This window comes from Vollenhovia emeryi, unplaced genomic scaffold (genome assembly GCF_000949405.1).
Source record: "Vollenhovia emeryi isolate VEMERY1.0 unplaced genomic scaffold, V.emery_V1.0 DF944774.1, whole genome shotgun sequence".
NCBI lineage: Eukaryota > Metazoa > Arthropoda > Insecta > Hymenoptera > Formicidae > Vollenhovia > Vollenhovia emeryi.
In genome coordinates, this window is record NW_011961592.1 from 1 (window position 1) to 2401 (window position 2401).

General features: G+C 45.0%; 1 protein-coding gene across 1 annotated transcript; it reads right to left on the reverse strand.

The window, feature by feature from the left end:
• Positions 1-39: 39 nt before the first annotated feature.
• LOC105562672 lies at positions 40-2154 on the reverse strand. Its single transcript, XM_012013687.1, has one exon. The coding sequence runs from the start codon at positions 2152-2154 to the stop codon at positions 40-42; it is 2115 nt and encodes a 704-aa protein (XP_011869077.1).
• Between the last annotated feature and the right edge of the window lie 247 nt (positions 2155-2401).

Sequence of the window (2401 nt, forward strand, 5' to 3'; positions counted from 1 at the left end):
ATTTCCGCCCGCCTTCGTTAACATGAGTTAACGAATTAACTAGGAAGCTTGGGTTACACTGGGTAGCGGACAGAGCTCTGCAATCGGTCTTTTAAGCTCTGAAACACTAGTGCGTACAGTAACAACTCTGGTATGACCATCTTTGCCTGGATGAGTTTTAATGACTCTAGCAAGAGGCCATTTCGATGGAGGGTATCGCTCGTCAATGACTAAAACTAATGAACCTTCGTCTAGTGAAGGCATGACTCGGTTCCACTTATACATTGCATGGTGTCGCTGTAAGTATTCGGTCGACCATCGTGACCAGAAGCTCTGTAACATTTGGGAAATCATTTGCCATCTCGAAAGATATGACAATTTAGTTTGCTTTAGTGAAGGCTCAGGAATGAGAGCAAGGGAGCTTCCAATTAAAAGATGCCCTGGTGTCAGAGCTGAAAGATCACTGGGATCGTCAGACAGTGGACATAAAGGTCTTGAGTTGAGTACAGCCTCAACTTGTGCTAATAGAGTCGACATTTCTTCACATGTGAGAATTGTATCGCCTATTACTCGTTTCAAGTGATTTTTTACTGACTTGACGCCAGCTTCCCACTTTCCTCCAAAGTGGGGAGTAGCAGGTAGAATAAATTTCCAATGTGTGCCGTCGTTAGCAAGGATGGCAGCTAGTTGCTTGAATTCTTTTGATGATGCGGAGAAGAGACGTTGTAATTCCGAATCAGCTCCCTTCAAGTTAGTTCCGCAATCACTTGTTAAAGTGGCGCATATGCCACGCCTGGCTGTAAATCTCTTATAAGCCGCGATGAAAGTGTCAGTGGAGTAATCTGTTACCAGTTCTAGATGTATTGCCGAAGTGGAAAGGCAAACAAATAAGGCGATGTATGCTTTATATGTCCGAGTATTTCGGCCTCTCCAAGTTTTAATAACTAATGGGCCAGCGTAGTCAATTCCTGAGTTAAGAAACGGCCTCGAAGGAGTAACTCTCTCGATGGGAAGTTGACCCATTAATTGTTGTGCTCTCCGCTGCCGAAATCGAGCGCATCGCATACCCTTTAGAGTAAACGATCGAACAGGGGCTCTTCCCCCAATTATCCAATAATTGTTGCGGATGAAGGACAATGTGACCTGCGTTCCTCCATGCAGGGTACGTAAGTGAGCATCAGAGATTATTAGAGTAGTCAAGGTAGAGTCCTTCGGGACAATGAGCGGGTGTTTAGTATTATAAGGTAATGACGCGGATTGAAGGCGTCCTCCGACGCGCAGAAGTCCAGCTGAATCTATGAATGGTGTAAGTCGGGTTAATGAGTTGGATTTCGATAAAGAGTGGTCGGTTGATAAGGTTCTTATCTCTTGGTGGAATGAAAACGGCTGTACTGCTCGCACCCAGTAGAGTGTTGAACTTTCCAGCTCGTCTGGCGTTAAGGGGTAAGACATTGATGCGGTAGGGATTCCCCTTAGACGGAATATAATACGTCGACATAGAGCAGTGATGCGGATCAGTCGAGTTAAACTGGAGTATTTGAGTAGCAGAGTCCATGGCTCTAGACCTTTATGGGTCGTTATTGTAGAAACTTGAGTAGGTCGTTCTCCGAGATTTATGTTTCGATGTGGTTCTTGTAATTCTTTTGGCCAGGCAGAAGAATCACGGGACAGCCACTGTGGTCCTGTCCACCAGGTAGGTATGTCGAGTAATTGAGTTGCAGTTAAACCTCTTGTAGCTAAATCGGCAGGATTGTCTTGGCCAGGTACGAAACACCAAATAGCTTGAGGGAGAGTTTCTTGGATATAGCACACTCTATTGTGGACGAATTCCTTCCACCGAGATGGATGATTATTAATCCACGTGTGAGTGACCGCTGAGTCAGTCCACAGGTATATTGGAATTCCAGGTAGGTCATATACTTGCCGGATACAAGAAATGAGTTTGGTCAGTAGCACTGCGCCAGCCAATTCCAATCGCGGAATAGTATTCCGCTTTAATGGGGCCACTTTCGTTTTTGAAGATAAGAGAACAGTGCTTATGCATTCATCGGGACTGGTCGTGCGAATGTAGACAGCTGCAGCCATTGCTTTTTGCGAGGCATCGCAAAATCCATGAATTTCCATTAGATGATCAGACTTGTAGTTAATCCATCGTGGTATCGGGAAATCAGGCATATTCTGAAATTGCTTCAGGTACAGAATCCATGTTTGCGAAATCGGTGAGGGAACTGGATCATCCCATTTCAACTTAATAGTCCAGAGTTCTTGGATTAAGAGTTTAGTATGAATGATGACTGGTGACAGAAACCCAAGGGGGTCGAAGAGTTTGGCAACCGTAGATAATATGGATCGTTTGGTGATAATGGCTGTAGGAGCGCAACTCCAAGTGAAGTTAAACGTGTCAGTAGTCGGTTGCCAAGTC

Bases quoted from the DNA above. Each gene is read 5' to 3' on its own strand.
- LOC105562672 (XM_012013687.1), bottom strand. From the start codon at position 2,154: ATGCCTGATTTCCCGATACCACGATGGATTAACTACAAGTCTGATCAT.